The 25,253-nt window shown below is 40.4% G+C and overlaps 1 protein-coding gene across 1 annotated transcript in view; it reads left to right on the top strand.

Moving 5' to 3' along the window:
* TBCK (TBC1 domain containing kinase) overlaps positions 1-25,253 on the top strand; it is a 97,378-nt gene that overhangs the window by 13,920 nt on the left and 58,205 nt on the right. The window contains exons 3-10 of the mRNA XM_063135648.1: positions 13,323-13,437; positions 14,104-14,177; positions 15,751-15,892; positions 16,955-17,015; positions 18,625-18,686; positions 20,417-20,478; positions 22,426-22,574; positions 24,559-24,697. Coding sequence (XP_062991718.1) covers positions 13,323-13,437; positions 14,104-14,177; positions 15,751-15,892; positions 16,955-17,015; positions 18,625-18,686; positions 20,417-20,478; positions 22,426-22,574; positions 24,559-24,697 — 804 coding nt within the window. The remainder of the gene's footprint in view (positions 1-13,322; positions 13,438-14,103; positions 14,178-15,750; positions 15,893-16,954; positions 17,016-18,624; positions 18,687-20,416; positions 20,479-22,425; positions 22,575-24,558; positions 24,698-25,253) is intronic.

The raw sequence follows: 25,253 nt of genomic DNA, 5'->3' as shown, positions 1-25,253 counted from the left end.
CAATTACATGCCCAGAGTTCTTTTTAATCCTTTTCCAGAAATTCAGTTCCAAAACAACATTTATTTTAGTGAAGTCATGATACAAGGAAATCCATTAGTCATGTCTTGTTTATGCAGGATCCAATGCTGCTTTTCTTAATTAGTTTGGAACTGAAGCTGGATTGCAAAATGTCTTAAAACTAAAGCAGAAGATATCCTTATATCAATAAACTTTACCACGTGCTCTGAGCCATTAGAAATGCGGTATGAATCACAATAGCTTGGTTCAGAGGTAATGTGAAATCATGGTTTACTAGCTAAATCACATTTTGTTTTAATATATGGATCTAAGCCTGTCCACAGACCATGGTTTTTGAAACTTGTTTGGGGCTGACAAACCAGACTCTGAAACTACATTTGAAGCTGGTTTGCAAAATCACGTTTTATGCAAACTGCAAAATCACGTTTTGTGCAAACTGTGGTCTAAGCAAGTATGATCTGCAACACAAAGTTGAAAACAACTTTGAAAACAGTCTGGAAACTTCAGCTGGTTCAAAATAGGGGAGCAAGGTTCTTAATTGATTGACCCATTTTATCATATTATGCAGCGCTTTATGATCAGCAAGACCTTGTCAGCAGTTCTGGGCCAATTCACATTAACCTACAAAAATGGCTTGGGGCCAGGTTACTTGAAGGGCCATCTCCTTCCATATGTACCTTGACTCTTTGGTCTTTTCAGAGCCAGATGAAAACCTTTTCATTTTCCCAGCTTTTTTTAGTCCTTCAGTTTTAATGCAATTTTAGGTATTTGCCCTGCTGCTGGCTTATATTTTGGGTTTTACATGGGTTTAAAACTTAAAAGTTTTATATTATGTTTTATCTGGGTTGTTTACTACAACTTTTATGGTTGTACGTTTTGTTTTGTGAACTGCCCTGAGATTTTCAGCAATTGAGAGGTATAGAAATGTAAATAATAATAATAATAATAATAATAATAATAATAATAATAATAATAATAATAATAATATAAATCTGCAGTGTGGAGTTCATCTGTTCCGTGTTCCACCTACTCATGCCTTCTTTGAGGATGCTTTCTATTGCCACTGAGCATGCTCAGTCCTCATGGAGCTCTTTTGGGGCCTCCCCCTCTTTAGTTTGCTTTTTTCCTTCTACAAACCTTGTGGTTTCCCCAAACCTACTGATATTTCCCTCTTCTATGTGGGTAGTGCCATTATGGCTGCATATGTATTTATACTTGGATAATGAGTTTGCTATTCTATGAGGAGGGTTTCAAACTATTTACGCAGCACAGTTAGAGCCATTATTCTGCTTCAAGAGCCTACGCACCACAGAAGCTGAGTGTTGAGCAGTTGGTGAATGAAAGCAGAGACGCAGCTCTTGACCATGGTTGTCCTGTTGTAGATTTGAAAGCTCAAACCACAAAGTGGCTTCTTCACAATAGCACAATCCACGATTTCACGTTATGATCCTGTTCAGATGACGCACTAAGCCACGGTGGTTAAGCATTTTGAGCTAAACATTGGCCTCGTTCAGAAGACACCTTAATCCATGGCTTTAACCACGGCGAATAAGGCATTTTGCCATTATGTCTTAGTGTGTCGTGTGAACCATTCTAACCATGGTGGCTATGTAACCATGTTTAAACATGCTCACTTTGCTGCCAAAGGGTTAGCAGCCTAGCATGTTGTCTGGACAGGCCTTTTGTCTGAACCCAGCCAAAGCACCCTTTGTCATAATGGATATTGTTAATGTCTTCATAATAGAGAGGAAATATAGTAATTTACAGCCTGCTTAACCACACATTGATCCATGTGATTTTTGCGCACCTCGGTTCTGTTCAGGCATTGTTATAATGGTGGGGAGACTCACTACACGAGCAGGAACAGGGCTATGCCTAGTAGCTCTGCCACCTGATGTCATGTCACAATGTCGTTCCTTCTGTGCGTGGACCCTGTATGTGACTATAAATACAGTGTGAACTCCTGTAGCGGGGAGACCTTTGTGCATACAGCTATATGCATGTTGGTTTCCACTCAATTCAGAACCCTGCACAATCGGGGGGACGGGACGTGTATGCATCTCTTAGATCTGTTGTGTGCTATGCAAACTCATTACTTACACTCTCTAGCTTCAGGTGAGCTGCTAGGACCTTTTTTAAAAAATAGTCATGCTTTTAGTGTGAGTTAAGTTTCTATCTCTGGCTTTATGCTGAATTGTTTTATCCTGCTAATCATTTTTAGTGTATTTTTACCATGCCAGATGAACAGCTTGATACTGATTTTAGTACTTTGCATTGCCTTTACTGTATATTTTATGAGCTTTTATTTGTGTGCCCCTTTGAATGCATTTTATTAAGAAAAGCGAGGTATAAATAATTATGATGAGTCTCTTACAGTCCGCCTGTTAAACTAGATTTGTGTTAAATGCTTTCCTTAGAACTGTTTAGTCTTGTAATGTATAATCAACTCTTAGATGGAATTCATTTGTATGACTCCACTTCTTTTTTAATTGGGGAGGGTCGTTGCCTCCTTACAGAGAGGAAAGCCACATTGCATACACTTTCTTTCTTCCATACTTACATGCAGGCTGGCCTGCGCATAAAGTTCTGTTAGGCACGGATTGCCCTTTCCCCTTCTCCATCAACACTAACTTGGCAGGGAGCTGATCAGAGCCACTCTGCAGCTGAGCATTTGATATGCATGTATGTGTGCTGGGAGGTGGGTGGGGAGGAAACTCTCCGTTTGCCATACGGTTTTCATCTCTCCCAGGTAGCAGGGAAGAAGCTGCTCCAATCGCTCTTCTTTCCTTCTGAAATTGCCCGATCACAGTCAGTCCCAAAGGGCTGCTCCTTAGCTGCATGGGCGCTACATGTAGATACTCCGATCTGTTTCGTCTTTGGACCCCACCTCTCCAAAAATATATTTGTAGGCTTTTGAGTGACAGGGCCTGTGGAGAAAAGAGCTTTAGATGGACCAAAAGGAGGGGAGGGCTGCAGGCTTACTGGGTAATTGTCATGTTGTAAAACAGCAGGTAAGAGAACAGTGGGTTGCTTTGCCCACAAGGCAGGTACTAAGTTTTTGAACTAAACTTGATAGTAGTGAGAAAATCCATGATCTTCTCTTGGAACTCATTTTATTTCCCCCCCTCTACTTCGGTCCTATCGTAGATATTCCTCTTCCACTTCTGATTTTATTATGCATATCAAATTGAACTTGACTGATTAAAAAAGTGAGGCGGCAGGGACTTGAAAGAGAAAATTTTAATAAGTTTCTGCTCAATTATTTTCATCTGTTAAAATGGTGTTGTGTTGAAACAAAGAGCATAATCCTGGCGGCCCTGCTATGTCAGCACTTTTTCATTTATTCATGGCTTTACGTTTTATTAAATCAATATAATCCTTTTGGCCTCGCTATAAAGGAGAAAGCTGTGGTAGGCTGTCCACAACACCGTAAGACAGATTTTGCGATTTGCACAATCTTAAGCTAGAAAACAGTACACAGGGTCACTCAGCGCAATATTATGTATATTTCTAAGGAAAGAAAAATAATGATGAAATTAATTAGTAATTTCCTGTCAGGAACTCTTTAGGGGGGAAAATACATTGAGAGGATGATGCTAATAATATGAATGGTTTGCTATTTTAAAATAATTGCAGCTGAAAAAGCACAAGGAAACCCAAAGACTCTCTTCCAAATATTTTAAATATCTGAAAGTGGCTCTAGAGAGTAATTTTTTATTCTCAGAGGATCTTTACTCTCTTGCTTGAAAAAGGTGTGGGGTTTTTTTTTTAAAAAAAGTTCCTGATAAATATCTCGGTTATTTTAATGGGAAGATTATATTACTTCTGTGGTTGTTGGTTTTGTGCAGACTATGATCAGAACCCAAAGGGTTGTGAGCAGAAGAGAAATGACTCATTGTAGTATCCCATGTCTGATCCATCTAGCATATTTGACAGCAGCTCTCTAAGGTTCCAGGCACGAATCTTTCCCAGCAAGGCCTACCTGAAGATGCCAGGGAATGAAAGGCCCATGTTTGAAACCCTGGAGAGTTAATGACTAGGTTCTTACAACATGCTAACTCACACTCAGTGACTGAGTTAGGACATCACCAGTGGGAAAGAAGCCATTGTGGTTTCTTCCCCTGTCCCCATACATGCAATCGCCAATGGCATAATCTCCCACAATGCAGCACAGGTTGCCATGTTGTTCAAACCCAGCACGCGGTGCAGTGGGGGTAACTTCATACCCACCCTACAACCCATGACTAGCAGCAAAACAAAAACTGTATTGGCTAGTGGCCATCACTGCAACATGAAGTTAGGAATTATATATGTGCTTAAATTTATGTGTTGAGTGAAGAAATAGGTTAAGTCATTCTGGCTGTTTGTCAGATAGCATCGTTTTTGTGCCCTTGCCTTAACAAATGTATGTTAATGAATGTCTGAACTCATAAGAACATAAGGAGTGCCTTGTAGATCAGACCAAAAGTCCATCTAGTCTAACTTTCTGTTCACACAGTTGCCAACCAGCTGCCCATGGGAAACCCACAAGCAGGACGTGAGTGCAACACCACTCTCGTGCTCACGTTCCCTGCCAACTGGTGTACATAGACATACTGACTCTGACACTGGTGGGAACATATAGGCATCCATTGATAGCCTTATCCTCTATGGATTTGTCTAATCCCCTTTCAAAATCAATCAATTTAGCAGCCATAGCTGCATCCTGTGGTAGCGAATTCCATAATTCAACTACGCTGTATGATAAGAACTGTGTCAGGATGGGGCCTGGCCTCCCTGGTTGGGTTTAAGATGTAGAGTGAGACTTGGAGCCTGAAGTAGAAGAAGCCAAATTAGGTAGCGGGAGAGGAAATTCCCCAAAACTCCCCAGGAGTCAGGGAGGAATCTTCCCAGGAGCTTATCAAACAGAACGCCCAGGCTCAGAGATTGTCTCCCCACCACTGCCCCACCCAGAAAATCGGACTTTGCTGGAGGAGGAGGGAACATCAGAATTGACAGATCCCAGCGTCCGCCACAGGGTCAAGCCATCAGAGTTGAGAAGAGGTGGAGGCAGGTCTGCCAGACTAGCTGCATGTCAAAAGTTGTGTCATGAAGGCCCTCCCTGAAGGAGGCGTCAGTAAAAGCCTGTCAGGTGTGGCAGGAAACCATCTATTTAGTTGAGAGGCAACTGCCTTGCTTTGTTTGATTAATTCAGCTTAGCAGATAGCTCCTAACCTTCAGAGTCCCTTCATGATGACGAACTGGTTTCAACCATTTGAATTAGTTGTATGTATTTTATGGTGTTTTTATTTGTGTTGTACCCCGCATCGATCCAGAGAGAGAGGTGGGTAATAAATAAATATTATTATTATTATTATTATGTTATTCAGGTGTGAAGAGGTGGTTACTGTTTTTACTGAATAAAGACTTTATGGATTGCACAGTGAACTGCTTTGTTATCTGACTTTTCAGTTAGAATCACAACAAAGTACTTCTGTCTTGAATTCCCACCAATCTGCTTCATCAGACAAGCCCGTGTTCCAATATTATGAGAGAGGGAGAAAAATGGCTTCCAGTCCAATTTCTCCACGCCATGCATAATTCATATATCTCTATCATGTCTTCCCATATTTGCCTTTTATCTTAGCTAAACAGTCCCAGATGTTGTAACTTTTCCTTATAGTTACTCCAGTTCCTGAACATTTTACTTGCCCTATCCTGCACTTTTTTTCAACTCTACAATATCCTTTTTTAGATGCAGTTACCAGAACTGTACACAATGGTCCAAGTTTGGTTGCACCATAGATTTGTGTGCAGTATTATATTTTCATTTTTAAAATTCCTTTCCTAGTTATTCCATATATAGATTTCGCCTTTTTACAGCATCCACACACTGTGTCAACAATTTCCTCATGGTGTCCACCACAACCCCAAGATCTCTTTCTTGGTCAACTAGCTCTGATCCCATCAGCATAAACATGAACTTGGGATTTTTTTGCCTCAACTTTGTACTTGCTTACATTGAACTGCATTTGCCATTTTGATGCCCATTCTCCCAGTTTGGAGACATCCTCTTGGATTTCTTTGCAATCCCTTTTTGTTTTGACCACCCTAAATAATTTGATATCATCAGCAAACTTGGACACCTAATTCCTTGCCCCTAATTTCAGAAATCACATTTTATGATATATTTCTTTATTATAAGGGTTCATGCTCACCATTAGGAATGGAGTCTAAGTCGTAAAGCCTCTATAAAAGGTCCCTCCTTCAATTTCTGAATTCTTCAGTTAGGTCTAGAAAGTCTCTCTCTTAAAATCTTAGAGCTACTGTCATTCAGCATGGACAGTGCATAAGCTGCACAGACCAATGGCTTGTCTTGGTATAGCACAATTGTTACAATCAACTTACAACGGGGGAACTTACAAAATTTCAAAGCACAAAAATCCAAATCTGAAAATTTATCAAATGGAATTGAAAATCATGCGAAAAATAAAAGGAAGTTATTTGCGTGACACTGAAACAGCATTCAAATTTTGATTCTCAAATTTGCTGTTTTAAAAGCGGAGTTAATATGAGTTATTGCTATTGTGAAAATGAATAAGTCTGGCAGTCAGTTGCATCAGTGTGTATATTAAATGAAACACTACCATCTGGGAGTGTTTTATTCCAGAGAAAGAGTGAGGTGTGTGTGTATATTTTAACCGCAGTCTCCTTGATAAAGTATTCTATTTATGATGGTTAATAAAAAATATTGAAGACAACTCTGCTGTGTTTGCTTGTGGTGTGTAATCAAGTCAGGATGGGGACCAAACAGCTAGGCTAGCCCTAAAGAATGTGGACCTAATAGAAATACACATGTTTTTATTATCATTGTGTTCTTCAGTGGCAGAAGCTGCTGAATTCTTAAGGTCAGGCAGAACATTTCTGCTGGAATGTGAAAAGTCTAATAATTTTGTATCAACCTGCTGCCTAAAGAAGAGAGGATAGCATACAAGGCATGTTATGGTCAGTTTTTTCAGATATCCTTTCAATGCCCAATATGAGATTTTAAAGTTTAATCTTTTGTTTTTAATGGAAAAGTTGTTGATGCCTCTTCTCCTTTTGGAAAAAAAAAGTTTGGACGAAGAGGCTATAAATAAATTGTGGACTATCTAGGTGTGACATAAAATACATCCACATTTAATATGCATGTTTTTAAAAGTGCAAATAGCAGTCCTGGGTATTAGCGTGTGTGTGTGATAATTCTCAGATTTGCAGCAGATGGGAAGGGGCAATTTTAATTCTTCTCTTTGTTACAATCCTAAGGAAAATTGCTCTTTTTGAACTATTTATTTGCATTGGGAGGAACACCCCCGTCAGTGCCAATTCATTAAAAAAAAGTGTATGTTGGATGCAAAGATTAATTTAGCGACACATCTAGTTGGACCCTTACCACAAGTGTTGGCATTCTCTTGAAATAACAGAGAAGCTCTGTAAACATTATCCTGAGAGGACCTTCCTATGAAACATGATTATGTTAAAAAAATTCTGTTGACCAATGGCCATCTGAATTGAGTAAAAAAGGCAAAATAGAAAATGGAGTTGTAACTATCATGGAAAGGTACCAAGACAGGATGAAACGAAACAATTAGGGTGGTTATGTACACATTGCCAAGAAAGAAAAGATGTGTTACCATAAAAGGGAGACAAAAGAGGACTCAGATTTGCATAAAATTTGCATCTGCTCTGAGGAGTGTTCTACAGACAGGGCTGTCTGTCTTGTAGCCTCTCACCTCACAACATTTGATAGAGGTACTTGGAAGAGAGCCATGGACGAAGACCTTAGAGCCCAGGTAGGTAGTAAGGGGCCTTCAAGTACTATTTAGAAAAATGATTATATAACAGGAGAGCACAAACAAATCAATAGTTCCCCCAGAGTATTATTTTGAACCAAAATAAAATTTCTAAATCAAGTCTACTATATATGTTAGGTATAATCTGTCTTTCACACTATCACTAAAATGTACTTGTGTGATTGTGGGTTTTTTTTTTAAAAAAAAAAATCTACAATCCTGAATAAAGTTATTCCATTGTTCTAAGGAATCATTTTTGTGACTTAACTCTTCCAAAGTTTCTTAAAAAGAGAAATGTTATGCATTAGTATTTAATGCAAATGTTATTCTGTCACTTCCTTAAAATTGTCATTCCTTATTTTCCCCCAATTTTTGGCTTTTGGTATTTAGGCAGAAGTTGGCATATTTGGGGGAGCTCTGGTTGAGCTTTTACATTGTATTTTATACTGTTGTTTTATATTTGAATTGTCTTAATTTTGTAAACCGCCCAGAGAGCTTCGGCTGTTGGGCAGTATAAAAATGCAATAAATAAATAAATAAAATAAATAATATGGGAGGCAACATTCCTTTGGGTACACTTATTCCTATACTTATTTGGGAATAAGACCTATTGAGCTTGGGCTTTACTTCCCAGTAAACACCCTTTAATGTTTAATTACACCGACATTAATTGTCACACACAGGAGTTTTTAGTGCAGACTTAGTGATACCTGTTCTATATAGTAGTATTCCTCTTGTGCCTGCAACCAGCTTTATTTTGTAAAAAAATAAAAATAAATCCTACTTGTAGGCTAAACTGTGATGTTTTCTGTAACATAATGTAGATAAAATGAATAGACTGCCATACCATTTAGAATAGCATGGTAATCCCCTTCCAGTGTGACGGTGTCGAAATGGAACTGTGGCAAGCAACCCCAAGTAATAAAGTGGTAGCATTGTCCCATCAACCCACTGAAAAAAAAATCTAAGTGTTTTCTAGGAACAACCCCTCCTATATTTACCTACCTGGACATTAAGAACATTGTCTTTGTGTGTTGAATGAGCAAGAAAGAAACCTACAAGCAGCCAGAGCTGTTTATTCACTTCTCCTCCTCCTTTTTAAACCGTTTGTCAGTTTGGCTATGGAAATGGCTGTAGACAAATACATATTTCTCCCTAGTGTGTTAATATGTTCTTTGGATTTTGCTCACTTGTTTCCAGCTTTATGTCCAAGACCAAGTCTAAGTTTAACTCTTCAATCTGAAATACGCAAGGTCAGACCTCCTAAGTCAGGAGTGAACTGTGCAACAAGTCGTCAGCCAGCAATATGTCCGTTCTCTGGCGCTTTTGTGTGGAGTGCAGATTCTGGATGGATTTGGGGATGATCACAGCTTTCATTTTAAAAGTATTTCCCTCTACTTTTACAGGTAAATTTTAAAAGGCAATGAGGCAGGTTTAAAGGGACATAACACACGTGTATTATTATCTTAATTGGTTTCAAGTTTCTCAAGTCGTGCTGATATGTTTGTATTGAGGATACTGTAAACATAAGTTCAGCATGAGGTATTCCAAAGGCTCAGGAAAACAACAACTATTTCATCTGAGAGTTGAATAATATGCCTGAAATCTTCACAACCAAGCCCCTGGCATTACCAAACAAAGGGGAATTAGCTAAGGCTGTGTTCCTAATTGCATGTACCTGGAACTAGGTCCCAGTAACTTAAATTGGACTTAATTCCAAGTAAACACTTTTAGGATGACCGTGAAAAATTAGGACTTTCACGTGTACAGCCCAATCCACATTCCATTTGTATTAAGTCCCACGGAGCACAATAACAAGGCTCACTCCTTAGGGAGCATAAGATTACAATATGGATAAATTAATGTATTTGATTTGAAAGGTGGCCACAAATATTAGGTAGCAGATTTCATATAAAAATGCAGTACTTACAAAAATGGTGAATAGAGGCATTAGGAGAAGTACTACCTCTCTCTGGAAGAAATACCTCTGTTGAAACGGTGCCAGCTAAGACACGGGCATGAATACCTTGATGACAAAGAAAATATGTGCTTGGATCCCCAGGCAGCTATGACACTGCTTTAATCCAGAGGGGATTAAATTTTTATTAGCCTTATAGAAACGTAGGACACCAGCTTATACTGAGTCAGACAATTGGTCCATCTATTCTAGTATTATTTGACACTGACTGGCAGCATTTCTCCAGGGTTTCAGGCTGGAGTTTTTCCCGTCCCACCTGGAGATGTCGGGGATTGAACCTGGGACTTTCTGCTTTCCACGCATGTGCTCTACCAAAGAGCTACAGCCTTTCCACTACCACTGAGCTATAGCCCTTCTCACTTACGGTTGAGTGGTGAGAAAATTTGCTACTGTGTTACTCCATTACCCCTTGTTTCTCATTTCTGCACTTTATACAGTGTTCATGGTCTCCGCAGTCTAAGGCACTGAATCTGGCCTTGGTGTAACCCTTCCACTTGTTCTATTGATTGGGGAGGACTTCATTCATTTTGGAGAGAACAAACCTTGTTTGCAACTTCCAGACTATCACAGTACATAGATATATGAATGAGTCCGGACATCTATGTGCATTTCCCGTGGCCTGAGGGCTTCCTTTAATGTATAAATCTTTCTTTCCCCCACAGCTAACAACCACTCCAGCTGGCTGGAGAGCCCAACCCTCAGCATGCAGGCGATCAATATATGGCCTCAAATGATCGGAGGGCTGGGAGTGATGACATGTCTTCCTTCCAGGGACTTGTCTTGTTCGGAAAAAAAACAATAGCTGTCCCCACAGGCCTATTTTGAATGCCTGCATGCTGATCATGGCGGGAACCGGGCTTTATAGCTGCTTGGAGCGGCTCTTAGCCGTGGAAGTGGGGGAGGAAATGATTTACACTTTACAGCAGGTTAGGGAAACTGTGGCCCTACAGGTGTTCTTGAACTCCAGCTCCCATCAGCCCTAGCCAGCATGGCCTGTGAGCAGGAGCAATGGGAGCTATGTCTTAATCTGTGGAAGGAAGGGAAGAAATGATTTACACTTCAAAGCAGTGTTGGGGAAACTCTGGCCCTATAGATGATTTTGAACTCCAGCTCCCATCATCCCCAGCCAGCATGATCAGGGATGATGGGAGCTGTGGTCTAGCAACATCTGGAGGACCGCAGGCCCCCTTTTAAAGGCCGCCATTGATCGACCTCATGCTGATGCTGTTTTTATATGATTTTTTAAAAAAACAATATACATCTAGCAAAATGGGAGATGGGTGGGTGTGCGGGAAGGGGCAGAACGGAGTGCAAAGGTGCATATTTACTCAGTTACATTTTTATGACGTCTCCAGCAGTGCTGGAAGGATGCTGTAGCGAGCTGCCCCTTGGCGTTGTGGGTGTGTCCAAAATGCCAGGTTCAATCCCTGGCTTCTCCAGCTTGTCCGTGATGAGAAAGATGGGGAGCCACTTTCAGTAAGAGAAGACAGTTTTGGGAATGATGGACACATATTCCCACCTGATAAAAGACAGCTTCAAATGTTCCAGTCCTGCCTTGTCTCCTAACTCCTGCCACTGTTAATAGGGATGGCCTTGCTTGCATGCATGCCCTTAGAGGAAAAATGTGGGCTAACCTTTGATATGACTTTCAAATGGTCAGAAGCATTATGGATTCATTTAGCACTTTAGACTAAAAATGTCTTTCATTAGGTAGTCCGGTATTTTCCGAATGGTTGAGGTTTCTCGTCAAGGGAATTGAAAACAAATTATCTTCTCGCTGCTTCATTATGTAGATTTTTTTCCTAAGCGTTGTTCCGTCTCCTTTCATAATTCTGTTTCCTGACCACCAGCTGGATCCTACATATAGCTTTTTGCCTTTGGAAGTATTTTCTTTTGGGGACAGGGGCGGGATCCCTTTCATTAATGCATACAGACAATGGGTGTAATTATGATCTCTGAGGAGGATAATTAAAAAGTCCGTTTTTTAAAACACTCACATCCAGTACTCGCGGCCATTGACGTATATGGGGCAGTTCATTCCACGAGTAGTACGCTTTTTCGGCTTACTTACAAACTGCAGGCATTTCTGCATTCAATTAGAGTTGTTTCATGTTTTGGAGTCTTGTGCAAACAAAACAGCTAGACACATTTTTAAAAAAGGAAACTTCAGAGTCGTCTTGTCTGCTTATGTCATCTCTTATTTTCCTCCCACTAATTACTGATAGAGTTCTCAGCTCAAGTATTCACATGGAGCAGAACAGTATAAAAACAGTGCTTTCTCTCCCATAATCTGCAGAAATACTAATAAAAGGTAGGGTCACCTGCTCCATGGATGTCAACTTCTGCAGGCTTGAAAGAAACGGTACTGTTGCCTTCCACACAGCACAAGGAAATTCTCACTTAAGGGATCTGTTTCATGGTTTACTCGAGCAGTTAATGTAATGGTTGTAATTTAAACTGTGGGGAGTTTAGAGTTGGCTGTGTTTAGCAGTCTATCCCCAGAATGCTCTGGTTTTAGACACTGCCTTTTGTGGCGATTAGATATGAGAAGGAGGCCCTCTAGTGTCTCAGTAAAATACATCTTCTCACATGCACATTTTCTGATTCTCAATTCCGGAGATCAAAATGAAAGATACAGTATGTGTAATGTTACTTTCCCCACTGAGCTGGAAGAGACCTCAGGTCATCCAGCCCATCCCCTACTGATGAAAGAACTCTGCTGCTACAGCATCCCCAATATGTGTCCATTGAGCCCTTGTTTATAAGCCTATAATGAAGGCAAGGAAGACTTTTCCACTGTCCCAACAGCTACAGCTGTAGACCTGTCAGAACATTCTTCCTAATGATTAGAAAAATAGTTCTTCTTATAATTGAAATTCATTAGCTTAGGTCCTAATCTCTAGAGAAACAGAAAACAAATGATCCTCCTCCTCTCCATTTATCCTCACAACAACCCTGTGAGGTAGGTTAGGCTGAAAGTCGGTGACTGGCCCACAGTCACCCAGTGAACTTCATGGGCAAGTGGGGACTAGAACCCAGGCCTCCTGAATCCCAATCCAACACGCTAACCACCACACCACTCCGGCTTTATTGAGTTTTTCTTCTGTCTGCTGTATTTGGATAGTAACTTAGGTGTTGCGTCATATATACCAAATGAATATCATATCAATTTGCTAAATTGTTTGCTGTGCATCCATAGCCTTCACTTGACTATAGGAGGGGGGAGGAGAAGCTGATCAGAGCAGTAGAATAAATTGATACAATTTATGCTATATTATTATTATTATTATTATTATTATTATTATATTTTATAAAGTATAACTCAATCAATCAATCAATCAATGTACCTTTATAACTCTACATGGCACTGTACAAAGAGCAAAACAATAAAACAACACCCTGCCCAAATGACTTACAATCTAGAAAATATATTATTACAATAGTTCAGGGGGTGAAAGCTCTTAAAGTTTTGACTGTGTAGAGAAGAAAATCAGGTTGTTTTCTTTCATTTCAGCTCTTTTAGGGTTTTATGTATCGCCTTTGAAGTATTGCAGGGCTTGAAGTACATGAACAACCATGGAATTGTCCACCGGGCTCTCTCACCTCACAACATCCTCATGGATCAAGAAGTAAGGCTACGGGCTTTTATTTTTAGATTGTCAGTCCACACACATCCTTTGTCTATATCATGGCTCCCTTTGAAATAATTTTTCAGGAAACCTTCCTTACTAATGCAGCACTTTACTAATACTACAAAACTGATCAAAATGGAAACTTAAGATAGATTCTTATATTCATGTTTTGCATTAAACTTCTCAGAGGCTCGTGGGCACAGGGCCTTCCCCCCTTGCGTACATAAGTAGCATGTCGGCCTTTACCTATATTGGAGAACAACTATATATATATATTAAAACTACCAAGACATTGGTACATGAAGGTAGTGGCTATCTTTGATCATCAGAGGCACTTCGTTCAGATCTTTTAATGTTTTAAAGACGTTTTAATCATGTATGGTATGTTTTTAATCCATTTTTAATGTGTATTTTATATCATGTTTTTATACTGTTTGTTTTATACTTTGAGTGGTTTTAGTTTTTGTGAACCGCTCAGGAAGCTTCGGCTGTTGGGTGGTATAAAAATGCAAATAATAATAATAATAATAATAATAATGTTGGCCATAGGAATTGGGGCCTCAAAAGCTAATGTTAAGGTGTGTGTTTTCCATATACAATCTGCAAGGTAGAAAATTTCATACTGTAGCTAATGGATATATTTCTCCCCCTCTTTTTAAATAGGGGCATGTTAAATTGGCTAAATTTGGCCTTTACCACATGACAGCTTATGGTGCAGATGTTGATTTTCCTATTGGGTAAGTTATACATTGTGAAATTCTAAGTATTGTACATCATTTGTAAACTTATTGAAAATACCTCCTAGTAGCTGGCAGAAACTAATACTCAGCGTTTTTTTTCCAATGTTCCCGAAATCTCAGCTGCTTAGTTGCAGAGTAGTACCCGGTTGCCATGGTAAACTTAAAGTTTGAGGTTTCATAAATAATGATGCAAATAATGAGGAGTTAGATCCAGTATTGTCAATCCGCCAGCGGAACAGGCATAGGACTTCCCCATCCCCTCTCCTTCCTGCACACCATCTCCTTGAATAGTGCACTGGGAGCTGCACAGGGCAGGGAGCACTTGGCTCACCTTCCGTATCCGTTCCACTGGCAGAGCAATGATGTTGGCATCTGGATCCATCACAGGGTCTGGTTCCTGTGTTTGCACCTCTGTTGTAAGGCCTGTTGTTGCTGGTGAGTAACCTTTTTGGGTTGATCGGCTGTCTGTACAGCAAGTACCACACAAGGGCTGTGAGATGGATATGTTGCATGGGTCCAGGATGGGTTGTAGATCACTGATTTGTTTGAGTGTTCTTAACTGGGAACTGTAGATGACAACAAGTGGTGTTCTGATTCTTCTCCTGGGTCTGTCCTGCATTAGATAATTTCTTGGTACCAGCCTAGCTCTTTTGATCTGCTTTTTTCCCTTCTTTGGGTTGGTATCGTAATCTGAGAAATGCCTGCTTTAAGTTGCAATGTTGAAAGTTAATGGCACCGCAATGCAATACGGGTGTTTGGAGTACTTATAGGTATAAAGGGAGTCTTCTGTGGCCACATCACACCAATTGACAGTCTTGTTATCGCAATTCAGTTCTGAGCGGTTAATGGACAGACCAGGCTTTATTGAAGTTGCTTGGAACAAGTAGTTTTTGATGGATCATGTAGAGCGGATCTGTCTACCACACAGGCTTCAGCGCACGTACTGAGGAATCCCTGCGCATTGCAGTGGATTCAAGGATGCATTATAAGGCATGCTCTGATTCAGTGGACTTGGGCTTTCTCTCAGTTTGCATAACATGCTGGTAAAGCCTGTTGGACCTACCAATCACCCATGAGGGAGATAAAGAGAAAACAATGCTGCACTGATCTGTGAGGGAGGCAGGAATCCAAAGTGCAGAGTTGGGCAAGAACGACAGTCCTGTCCTTTATGGGAGAGTACAGCTTGTAAAACAACGAATACTCCTCTGTGGCTGTGCATTGCAAGGAAATGTTCAAATCCTAAAAAAAAAAAAAAACGGGGGAATTTTTGCAGAACACCAAAGTTTGAAATGCCCATAATATTGAACAAGAAAATGAAAATGCAATCTCCACAATAAAAAGTTAACAAAAAGTAATACTTTTTTGGTCCTTTCTATACGTGAGGCAATGTATCTTTTCAGGCGAACGTTGACTTTTTGTGTGTGTGAAAGTACTAGTATTTCATTTCAACGGTACCTCTCAAAGTTTCTTTTAGCTTTAAAAGGTGATATGTGGTTTAAATGATACTGGTTTTCAGCATGCCTCACAGGGCTCTTGAAATATGTCTTTGCTTTAATTATATTTGTTATAGGTACCCATCATACCTTGCACCGGAAGTAATTGCACAGGGAATTATCAAATGTAGTGATCAAATGCAGAGTGAAAAGCCTCTCCCTTCAGGCCCGAAATCAGATGTGTGGTCCCTTGGTGTTATATTATTTGAGCTTTGTGTGGTATGTAACTTACATGATTTTATGTATTTGGGTTATTGGGTTGCTTCTGAGCAAAACAGCTTTGTATAAATATATTTTCACTCCATATATGTCATATTTTCTTCATGTAATTTTGTTTATGAGACTACGGCTGCATTCGGACAACACAACAATCAATGGTGGGTTAATAGTTAACTCCACGGTTGATTATCGAGGGGATACTCCCCACACAACATGATTATAATCCGTGATGTAGATTAAGGCCAGCGTTGAGTTGACTATTAGTCAACGGTGTGTTTGATTGACACATCCCCCACCCTCTCTTCCCCCTCAGTTCTCCTGCTGGTATCCCATCAGCCATTGCGAGTTCTGCTGGTTGGACTAGAGCGGTAGCTGCCGCTTTGGTCGCTCTTGCCAGGAGACTGTCTACTGAAAATAGCCAACTGTGTGCAGCAGAATAGTCAATGGTGCCCGACACAAAAACCAGTGGTTGTTCAAATAATCAACCCTGTACAGCGTTGGTTATTTCGGCAGCGTACAGGAAATAATGCAGAAGAAGGTAAAATATTATAACGTACACAGGAAATACTTTAGGAAAAGTGTTAAAAGGGTCTTCACCTCTTGAGTGGTAGAATTATGTCTATGGTTGCCTCTACAGAAAGGAGCAATTACCTTCAACGTTTGTAAGATTTACCATTTACCTTAGGACAGTGCTCCTGGTGAAGCCAGAGTTTATTTTCTTTTTCACTGTTCCAAAAGCAAAACTTTTAGCAGTTAACTTGACCATTGTAGGGGGGTGGGGGGAAGCAACATTGAGAATTACACGTTACCATACTATTTACCATTTTTTTCCTATCACTGCATTTTGTTGATATCTTAACCACTCATATAGTCATGGCTTTCAAGTTGGCACAGCAGTTTTAAATTGGCCTGCATATGTTACTTAGGTAAGCAAAAAATGATTACATAAAACAAAACTATTATCGTCATGGATTTCTTTCTTAATACAAGATTTAAGAGCACACAATGGTCATGCACTTCATAAAGATTCTTCATTAATCACATACCTTATTGTTCCTTTAGGGCAGAAAGCTGTTCCAGAGTTTAGATGTAGCTGAAAGACTAAAACTTATACTTAATCTTGGTGAGTAATGTAAATATAACTGCAGGGCACGAAGACTTTATAAAATCCCAGATGAATCCAAGGTCATAATACTGACTTGGGGTGGGGGTGGGGTGCAATGTTTTCAGTGCATGTGAAAGTTGGGAAGTTAAAACACACATTAAACCAGCACTGTACATAAAGGTAATAATCCTATTAAAAGAGAATACTAAAGATATAAAAGTATTTTAAGAAGGCGGAAAGTAAGAACTGCTGCTTATCATGGTGATTCATTTTTTTTAGTGATATCCATAATGCAGCAAATAGTTTGCAAATATAAAGGAATAACATTTGGCCCAAATCCAGCTCACCTGGGTTTCAATTGGGCTTCAATTGGGCCCTCCGGAGTTCCCAATATAGCCATGCCTTCTCCTCCTTCTCTTGACTGTACCCCCTTTCCCCTGCCTGCTAATCACTAGTTTTGTTCCCCTTTCTAAAAGATTGAAATGTCTCTCCTAAGGCTTAGTTATTAGTAGTAAGAGCTTTAAGCTAAAATATACAGGTATTTTCAGCTTTGAACCTTTTGCTTTTGACCCCACTTGCCACTGGAATGCGGCCCCTGAAACCTTCTCCAAAGTTGAGTTTGGCCCTCAGGCTGAAAGTGGTTCAACATCTGTGTTTTAAAGGCACCAAAGAAAGCGTAGGTCCCTTAGCCTCCACTACAATGTTGTACTGCTGGAAAAAGTACAGAAAAGGGCAACTAAAATGATCCAGGGGCTGGAGCATCTCCCCTATAAGGGAAGGTTACAACAGCTGGGATTGTTTAGCTTGGGGGAAAAGGAGGCTAAGGGGAGACATGATAGATGTGCACAAAATGATGCATGGTGAAGAGAATATGGATAGGCAGACATTTTTCTCCCGCTCCCATAATACTAAAACCTGGGGTCATCCCATGAAACTGATTGGTGGAACATTCAGGATAGATAAAAGGAAGTACTTCTACACACAGTGCAGAGTTAAACTATGGAATTCACCATAAATTATAGTGATGGCCACCAATTTAGAAGCCTTTGAAATGGGATTGAATAAATTCCTGGAGGAGAAGGCCATCTAGTGATCTCTTTCACACTAGAGGCCTTCAAGAGGCAGATGGACAGCCATTTGTCAGGTAATGCTTTAAGGTGGATTCCTGTGCTGAGCAGAGGGTTGGACTCATTGGCCTTATAGGCCCGTTCCAACTCTATTATTCAATGTTGTTGTTTGCTATGAGGCTGTTGTGATGAGCTAGTGAGAGAGGCAGAGGCTGGTTCACATCCGAAGTGGTGCCACTTGTGCCTGTTTTTCTGGAGGGTTCTGCAACCCTCCATAGCAGATTTTTGGAGGCAAGGGGTGCTGCAGGGCAGAGGAAAAGGGGATAATAGAAAATCACCTCACTCCCTCGTTCCACCTGCAGGATCATCCAATTTGTGGAGATCTGTTCCACACAACTCTGGATCTAAACCTTGGTTCTTGACCATATGGGAGTGTGAAGCTCTTTTCTGTGTATATGGTGGTGGTGATGAGTGTCCCTAAGAAGGGGACAGATTTCTGGTTTCTCTTTGAGCAATGTCACATTGATAACATTTGTTCCTCCTACTGTTCTCTTTTACAGGATGTGTGGATGATATCATAACAGTATTGGCTGAGGAACATGGGTGTCTGGATATTATTAAGGTCGGAAAATATTTATTTCTCTGTATTGCTTAATTATAGCCTTATTAACTTATTATCACAGAGTTGGGAGCTTTTCCGTGAAATATTTGTTCCAAAATTCAGTGAGGTGGATCCAGATTTCGGCATGTGCAACAGGACTGGTGGAAGTGGATTCTCCCCTTCTCTTTACCATTGCAGCCCCTTCAGCCCCACCAAATGCTACACAGAGACATTAGCATGTAATGAGAACCAAGTAGGTTAATTTCACTGTGGAACTCCTCGTCATGGAAATGGCAGCCATTTTGAATATTTGCGCCGGGGCAGGGCACACCATATGTGCAAACCCTTTGAGGGTGGATTGTTGGAGTGGTTGACAAGCCTCTGCAACCCTAAAACAACCCATGGGTTCTGGGTGGCTTGTTTAACCACCCCAACAACCCACCTCACCGGATTTGCATGTACCGTATTTCTTCGATTGTAAGACGCCATCGATTGTAAGACGCACACAAATTTCAGTACCACCAACAGAAAAAAAAAAACCCCTAAGACACACCCGCGATTCTAAGACGCACCCCATTTTTAGAGATGTTTATATGGGGGGAAAAGTGCGTCTTACAATCGAAGAAATAGGGTAATTACAAGCTCTGGTGCACCCCTGTCATTTAAATTTGTGGTGGGGCTGTAGGGAAATTCTCCCATGGTGGCTTCTCATTAAGTGTGATTCTCAGGAATGCGCTGTGCTATAGGAGGCAGAGGTGAAAGATGAAAGCACCTTCCGAGACCAGAGCTCCACCCATCTTCCGGATTTTCAGGGATACCCTCTTCGCCCTCCCGTCACTCATCAGCGTTCCTCAACGCTGATGAGTGACGTGTTGCATTTGGGTGAGGGAGGGGCTGTTGTGGGGTATAGAGAATGGGAATGTCCACTTCTATCAGCCCTGTTGTATGTCCAAAACTCTTTATCCAATCCATTGTCATTTTCACTTCTCTTGCACTGTAACAAATGCTTATTTCTTAGTTAGGATGTGTTTAGTTGTGTGTGTGTTTAATATTGCAAACTCAGCTTATTCGGGACTGTCCCAACCTCAAAACAGGAATTAATCCAATTTGAGTACATTTTTAAACCAGTATACAAAGCCTGCCCTTCTGAATGTCATTTATTGAACTAACATACTGCAGTGAATCTGCATGGAGTCACACATTCAGCAAAAATGTGTAGAGAAGCTCTACTGATTAAAGACTGAAAGTTCAGCTTAATAGTCTACGATGTTAATGAGATTTTCTATGAATGAATGTTCATCACTGTCTGACAAATGAAATCCCTTCTGCTCCGTCGTAATTGGCACATGACAAAAATATATTGCTGATTGGGGGGGAGATTCAGGCTAGATAAAAGGAAGTACTTTTTCACACAGCATCGTATTTTACAAATTTTAGCCAAACCAGAAGGCACAGCTTTTATAATGTGCTTTAGACACTTACTAGTCAAACAGAAACATAGGCCACAGCTAGACGAAAGGTTTATCCTGGGATCATCCAGGGTTCACCCCTGCCTGAGCACTGGATCCCCTGTGTGTCACCTAAATGAACAGGTTTGACCCCTGGATGATCCAGGGATAAACCTTAGGTCTAGCTATGGCCATAGTTCTCTTTGCACTTTAATTAAAAATGAAGCACATTTTTGACATGCTTTACTTCATCCAATATAATCTGCAAACTTTGACTATGGTTTTTATACTTTGATGTACCAGGAAGTTCCTGAAAATACTTTAGCTCTGCTGCAGAAGTGTCTTACATTCCAGCCTTCCAGACGGTGAGTGCACACTTAAAATACATTGGCAAAATGTGCTTAAGGTAAAGGAAATAGAACTGTTGTGCTGCAACACTATGTTCCTACTTACCTTAAAAAATGACAGCCATATGTGGCAATCCGATTTGATTTCTGTTAGTTGTACAAACATCTATTAGCTATATATACATCTAATATATGTATACACAGTATAGATCTATTAAGAGATTCCGGTCCAATTAAGTGGGTGTACAGAAGTATGATCCCCTTTTGGGAAGTAATACATCTAGCGGTCATACATTTAGTCTCTACCTGGGCCATTTTGCAAATTATGCAGAGGCAATGCCAGGTTTGCCACCAGGTGTATGCTACACTGGGAGTTGCAGCCAATCACAGATTCCTAACAAGCATACCTGTATGATACTTGCAAACAAAAGTGGGTTTTTCCTCCCTGTCACACTTTATATTATAGGTGTATTCCTAGAAATATAGTGTGTGGTCCCAGGACTATCAGCAATGGCTGATCTTTTGGGATAGTCAGGGGAAGTCAGGATAAGATTCATTAATGTTCTCTTCTCTTTTGTGCTAGATAAGCAATTAAGGCAGTGCAGAATTTGAAATACATTTTTGTTGTTGCAACTTAAATAGCATATTATATTGTTCTTCTACAAAGATTGAGATCTAAGGGCCAGTTCATACGTTATGATCCGTCACATTTAACTCACTGGCACATTGTTTTAACTGCTTTTATTGCTTTTAAATTATATATTGTTTTAACTTGAATCATGGTTTAATTTGTTTTTGTGTATATTTATTGTTTTATACTGTATGTTTTTATCTGTACGCTGCTCTGAGATCTTAATGATATAGGGAGGGATATAAATGTTTTAAATAAAATAAATAAATAAATTTAACAGCTCGCACAAGTGAAATCCTTGCATGAGCAATGTAACACATATCTCAGGAGCAGTGAATAGGAGACACTCAAGAAAAATTGTTCACAAACATTGCTGCTGTAGCTGTTGCATAACTCCCTACTGTTTCTCTTATTTACATAAGTAGACCACCTACATGAGCAATTAAATTCACCAAGATGCAACTGTTTTTTCATGATTGGTTGTAGATTAAGAAGGTAACACAGTTGCAAAACATAATACTGGGTAATATGCCTTATTACCCTGGCAGGATCTACACTAATGCTTATAATGATTTATAATGGTTATGACAACTGTTCAGGCCGGGGCACATTACATATGCTGTTTTCATAACGTTTTAAAAGTGTTATATCCTGCTTGGTATAGATCAGCCCACAGTAATAAGGCATAGAATCATAAAATAGTAGAGTTGGAAGGGGTCCTTAAGGTCATTGAGTCCAACCCGCTGCTCAATGCAGGAATCCACCTTAAAGCATCCCTGACAGATGGCTGTCTAGCTGCTTCTTGAATGCCTCTAGTTTGGGCGAGCCCACGACCTCCCTAGGGAATGGTTCCATTGTCGTACTGCTCTAACAGTCAGGAAGTTTTTCCTGATGTCCAGCTGAAATCTGGCTTTCTGTAACTTGAGCCCATTATTCTATGTCCTCCACTCTGGGATGATCGAGAAGAGATCCTGGCCCTCCTCTGAAGTATCATGTCTCCCCTCAACCCTTTCACGTACTTGAAGAGCTTAAAGATATACAGTGTGCACAGAAGCTGCTAAATGCAAGCAAGAGTAAGATCAACTGTATGCTATCTTGCATGGGCAATGCAATAAGAACCATTGAACACAGTGGGACTTACTTGAAGTAAAGATGCATGAGGATGAACTGTAAGTGTGAGTTTACATGGAAAAGGTATACAGTGTAGAAGCTGCTTTATGTATACAAATGTGCATGTACATTTTCTATTTGGATTTTCATAAATATATTTTAAGCAGTTCATTTTCAAAAGAATTTGATAATTTCCCCCTCCTCCTCCTCCTCTTTTCCTCAAGGCCTACTCCTGACAAGTTATTGAGTGACCCAGTATTTAGTGAAATCTCATCTTTATACCCAACCTTCCACAAACCTGCTAGCCTCTTCTCTCCCACTCTAAGATGTGCTAACTTAACTCTTCCTGAAGATATTAGTCAGCTGTTTAAAGGTAAGTCTAGAATATAGAGATTGAAAGATAAGAAAGATTGGCACCTACATTATATTCTTTTAGACGCCAGGTGAAGACCTTTTTATTCTCCCAGTATTTTAACAGTCTATAAATTAATTTTAACTTTGCTGTTTTAAATTTGTATTTTAAATTTGTATTTTTGCATTGCTGCTGTTTTTATCTTGATTGTGCTTTTATACTGTATTTTATATTATGGTTTTATACTGTTGTTTTATACTTTGAATTGTCTTAATTTTGTAAACCGACCAGAGAGCTTCGGCTATTGGGCGGTATAGAAATGCAATAAATAAATAAATAAATAATAGAAATGCCCTCATCAGTAGCTGTGCTGTTAAATGGATACCAGGAGTCACGGTTTGGAATGCCTAGAGATGAAAATTCCTTAGGAGAATTGCTATGATTCGATACATAGCAGCTCTTCATATGTCAGAAAGAAAGGAGAATTTCAGCTTGAACTCTGGAGTGTGTTGAATGCCCTTGATGTTGATTTCTGAAGGACAACTGGCATTGGCCATAAATCTGATAGAGCTCAAGCTAGCTGTCCCCAGCCCGGAGCCCAACAGAACCGTTCAGGCACAATGGATTTCCATCAGGCCTCCAAACTCGGAGACTGACGGGAATCCTGAGCAGAGTCGGAGCAGCATGGAATCATTCTTTGCCTCCATGCTGCTCCCGCTCTGCATTTTAACTAGATGGGCGATTTCACACATCTAGCTGGGGCTCCGCGGAGCGGGAGGGAATAAAGCTGGGGTGGCCGGAAGATACACCATAAGCCAGCTGCCCTGTTCTCCTCTTCTCTCTGTCCACAGAACCTCCCCCTTTCCCTTCTCTCCAAGGTGGCCTTTGTGAAATGGGAGGGGCAGGGAGCTTGCACTCCTGGGTCTGAGGTTGGAGCGGTGTCTCTGATCTTGGATCTAGAAATCCAAAGTATCCCCCGACTCTGTCTGGAACCATAGGATTGCCCTCTTAGACTATTAGTTATTTATAAATTATTACGGTTCTATACCACCCAATAGCCAAAGCTCTCTGGGTGGTTTACAGTAAATGAAAGCATAAAATCTTAAATGCAAGTTTAAAGTTTAAAACTACAGTCTATAATAATAATAATAATAATAATAATAATAATAATAATAGCCAAATGGAACCTAGCAGCAGTGCAAAGATTTAAAATTCACTATCAGATTTAATAGAGACTGAAAAAATACTAAAATTCAAGGGGAAATAAAAAGGTATTCACCTGGTGCCAAAAAGAGCACAATGTAGGTGCCAGGCAGGCCTCTCTGAGAAGCTCATTCCACAACCAAAAAGGCCCTCTTCTTAGTAGCCACCCACTTCATTTCCTTTGGCAGGGACTAAAGGACCACTGAAGGCACTCTTGGGGAGTCTGGGCAGGGGTATATGGGAGAAGACAATCCTTCAGGCAACCTGGCCCCAACTCCCATCATTGGTCATTCTGACTGGGGCTGATGGGAGTTGCAGTCCAAAACATTTGGAGGGCACCACATAGGGGCAGTCTGTCTTATCTTAGTAGAGATTAAAAGTGGTACAAGCATAAACATTTTGGAGACACATTGTGCACTCTGTTCTGTACCGCCACTGCATCCCATTAAGCTAAAGATGAGAAGCATCTTTTAAATAATGAATAAAGCATTTAATAAATGTTTCCCTTGTGTATTCATTGCATTTTCTCTTTTCTGCTATCAAATCAAGATGGAGACATTCTGTCACTGTTTCCCCTCCCTCATTAAAGAGCATCCCCATAGTTTGTCCAGGTGCCTTGGTCTTCCCAGGGATTTTCCTTCTAGTGCTTCCAAAGGGAAGATCGTTTATCTTTAATAACATAGTAGGAGGAATTGCTCCTATTCTGTTTCTAGCATTAAAAGAAATGTTTTGAATGTTGGGAAAAAATCTTACGGGTTGCTGGACCGTTCATAATACTGTCTTTGTTGGCTTCTGTTAATAGAAGAAAACTCTGATTACCTAGCAGAAAGGTCGATTGAAGAAGTTTATTATCTCTGGTGCTTGGCTGGAGGAGACTTGGAGAAAGAGCTTGTCAACAAGGAAATCATTCATTCAAAACCACCCATCTGCACTCTTCCTATGTAAGAAATGAAAAAAAAACACCTGCTTTTGGGAATTGAGCATGAATAAAATAGTCACATGCTAAAATAAAGTGAAAATTGTTTTTAAAGGAGAAAGTGGAAGTCTGCAGTCTGAAAAAACAGTTGCATTGTTGAGCCTGTACAGTCAGTATTGTACAAATTTTTGGATCTTCGTTTCAGAATCTGTAATCTCAGTTTGCTAATGTGTGCGTAATATATGTGCCCTGAAACATATGCTTTGGAAGAAGCAATCCTATGTCCCCTAGACAGTGTCTGGAGGGACATAGGTTTGTTGGGTGTCCCAGCTCTGAGCTCATTCAGTGCTTCAAGCTGGGAGCCAAGATATCAGGCTCCCCACTCCCTTCCCCTCATAGCTGGCACGGAAAGAACTGTGCCCACTACCTCTCCAGGCTTACAAAATGGAGCGCAGCAGTGGGGAAATGGGGCGTTCCTGGGGAGGGGAGGAGACTGGAGCGGCTGCCATATGACAAATCCTATGGCTGCCCCAGTCTTCTTCCTTCCTGAAGTCTCTGCTAAATGGGCAAAAGTGCCCATC

The sequence above is a fragment of the Elgaria multicarinata genome, chromosome 10, assembly GCF_023053635.1.
Source record: "Elgaria multicarinata webbii isolate HBS135686 ecotype San Diego chromosome 10, rElgMul1.1.pri, whole genome shotgun sequence".
Lineage (NCBI taxonomy): Eukaryota > Metazoa > Chordata > Lepidosauria > Squamata > Anguidae > Elgaria > Elgaria multicarinata.
The sequence above is the reverse complement of the archived record's forward strand: the minus strand, read 5'-3'. Positions and strand labels throughout refer to the sequence as shown.